Source organism: Alligator sinensis, unplaced genomic scaffold (genome assembly GCF_000455745.1).
Source record: "Alligator sinensis unplaced genomic scaffold, ASM45574v1 scaffold476_1, whole genome shotgun sequence".
Lineage (NCBI taxonomy): Eukaryota > Metazoa > Chordata > Crocodylia > Alligatoridae > Alligator > Alligator sinensis.
In genome coordinates this window covers 1,305,828-1,308,673 of record NW_005842444.1, presented here as the reverse complement: position 1 = coordinate 1,308,673, position 2,846 = coordinate 1,305,828, and the positions used below count along the sequence as shown (strand labels likewise).

Here is a 2,846-nt window from a genome sequence, read left to right as displayed (position 1 = left end):
GCAGTGGGTAGAGAGTGCAAGGGCCACTCTAGGTTAGGGCTGCTTCAGCAGTCCAGCTGGCACAAGGGGTAGTGTGCCCAGATACCAAGTGGCCGGGTCTCAGAAGTTCCTGAGGGCAAGTAGCCCCAAGCCACTCACCTGAGGAGCTTTTTATATTGCTGGGTCCAGCACAGGGCAGGTTTTTATACTGCTGGAGCCAGGACAGATGCTGGTCTCAGCCTCTAGCTCCCCCTGGCTGCAGATCCAGGAGGAGCTGGGCAGTGTTATTTTGCCCCAAGCGCACTACTTGCCCCACACCAAAGTGCATGTCTGGGCACACATGCACCCGAGGCAAAAATCCCCAGCTCAAATTTGTGCCACTCCCATTTGAGCTGCTGCAAGTGCACGTGTCTGCATGTATGGACTTGCCCAAAGGGGCCAAAGTTTTAGAAACTTTGGCTCATTTTAGGGTATAAAGCCTACAATGCCCTGAGTCAGGAAACTGTCAATATTTAGGAATTTTTGTGGGCAATATATTTTATTGCACCAGCGGCATGGCTGGGATAGACTTAGATAAGCTTTCAGGTACCACAGTACTGTAACCTTCCTTGGGTCTCTAGGAGAGAAGCAGACATTGCAGAGCTAAATTGCAGATGGAACAATGGCTTGTGTAACAGCACTTAAGCACACTTTTATCTGTAAGTGTAAAATTCATGCTTAATGTTAGGCATCTGTTTTAAGTACTTTTCTGGATCACTGTCTAAATAAAAAGCACTTACCCCAAGATGGTCTGATGTCAAAGATGCTAATTCTTCATTGGAGGAATGAAGCCTCTCAAATAACATAGTGTCTGCTCCTTTACAATAAAGTTTTATCTGTCCATATGGATTTCGAACTGAAAAAGGAAAGAGAACTAGAAATTTAGAATATAAACATAACATTTCTCCTTCCCCTCCTCCCCCAAATGTTTATTTGATCTTTCAAGTACAGGTTGATGTTTTTGGACATACCAATATAAAAATAGCAGTCAGTGCACAGAAACAGCCTAATTACTTGGGCCGGTGTTAAACACACCATGTATATCTCAAAAACAAAAAGAATACATCTTGATAAAAGTTGTGTCAAGCTAGAGGAAACCTCAAATGTGAACTCCTAAATATCAGAAGAATGGGACAGATTACAAACCCCTCAATCTAAAATCTCTGCTTCAGTTTTGCATGCAGATCATATTTTCTTGTTCTGTATCAGCTAAGCCCAAGAGTCTCATAAAAGCAGCAAGTTTTGCAAGAGTCCCAACATTTGGAGTTGAAATGTTATAATAAAAGTTTGAAAATGTTGACACCATCTAATCTGAACCTAAATTTTAGCTCTAATTAAATATCAAATAAAAAACTTGAACTTTAGCCTATTTCTAAATTGGCTCTAAACCAAATATTCTCAATACATCTTTAGCTATTATTCTCCATAAAAATCTTCCTTAATTTGTTTCTCGAACACTGCACTTTTCTAATGGCACAGATAGAATCACTACTTTTGCATCTTGAGTAGCTTCTATTAAAATTAGGTACTATAACACAAATGTCACTTTAGAGCAAAGATCCTTGAAAAAAGCAAGATATCAAAAATATTGGAAGGAGTACTCAGGAAGTGAGCACTGTGCAGTCTCAGGTAATCAAAACTTCTAAAATATATTTTGTGTTTGCTATACATATAGTGTACATAACATACTAGTCTCTATAGGGGAAAAATGAAGTGGAAATACACTTTAATAAGACGTGTCTTAGTTCACAGCTTATATATTATTTTCCACTAAAAAGTTCAAATTCTTCTACCTTACCTATAGCTCAATTCCCAAGAAACAGCTTCTTTTAATGGAAACTGGGAGGGCTCAAAAGAGGGTCTGATTAATTGTTAGTGATGGCCTTTATTCTGCTTCATAAAATAACTTAATTACCACCACTATGTACTTGATGTGGTTTTACAAGGCATCCTGAGCCATTCAAGAAAAAGTATTTTATAAATGGATCATGATGGGATGGGGCAGTCAGACTTTTATACAAAGTGAAAATTCTGTACAGAACTTGCTTATTGTTGTCATCAGCATCATTTAAGCTGATAATCAGTTAAAAAATCTCTGCTTGACTACAGAGAATTACATCTTAGACAAGGTTAATATGGGGCAAGTTTCCCATTTAATCATAAGTAGAAGTGGTTCACATCAGTTAATAGTTGCAGTATGCCCCAGAATACTTTGGGTATGTCTACATTGCAACTAGATGCTTCCATGTGTTGCAGTCACATATGTGAACTAGCTTTAATTCAGCCAGCTCAGGTGCCAACAGCAGTAGACATACACTGGCATGTATTTTAGCACTGATTAGCCACCTAATTAGTAGGCTTGTGCAAAGCGGCTAGTATTCACTTTGGATTCGGCCAATTCAGGGGACAGTGATTCGATTCAGTGATCCAAATCACTGTCCCAAATCGATTCAGCTGAACCTGATTCAGAGATTCAGTCACCACCAAATCAGCCAAATCTCTGAATCGGCCCCATCACAGCCCCATCAGTGGCTGCTCCGCCTGGCCGCAGCATCCTAGCTCTTTGAAAAAAAAAAGCACGGCACTCACAGGCTGCTGCCAGGTGGGGGAGCGATCCCCACTTCCCTCCACTGCATGGGGGGCTCTGTTATGAGCCCCTATCCCCCACCCACTCTCCCAACCCCAGCTCCCAGCTTTTTAAAAAAAAAAGATGACCCAATCACCAGCTGCTGCCAGGTGGGGGAGGGGGGTGATCCCCACTGCCCCATGTCACATGGGGGGCTCTGCCACGAGCCTCCTGACCCCTGCCCACTGATCCAGCCCCCCCC

The 2,846-nt window shown here is 41.9% G+C and overlaps 1 protein-coding gene across 1 annotated transcript in view; it reads right to left on the bottom strand.

The window, feature by feature from the left end:
- Nucleotides 1-758: 758 nt before the first annotated feature.
- ATP8B4 (ATPase phospholipid transporting 8B4 (putative)) overlaps nt 759-2,846 on the bottom strand; it is a gene marked incomplete at its 3' end in the record, with an annotated part of 127,898 nt that continues 125,810 nt past the window's right edge. Inside the window, exon 18 of the mRNA XM_025212073.1 lies at nt 759-874. Within this exon, the coding sequence (XP_025067858.1) occupies nt 759-874 (116 nt within the window). The remainder of the gene's footprint in view (nt 875-2,846) is intronic.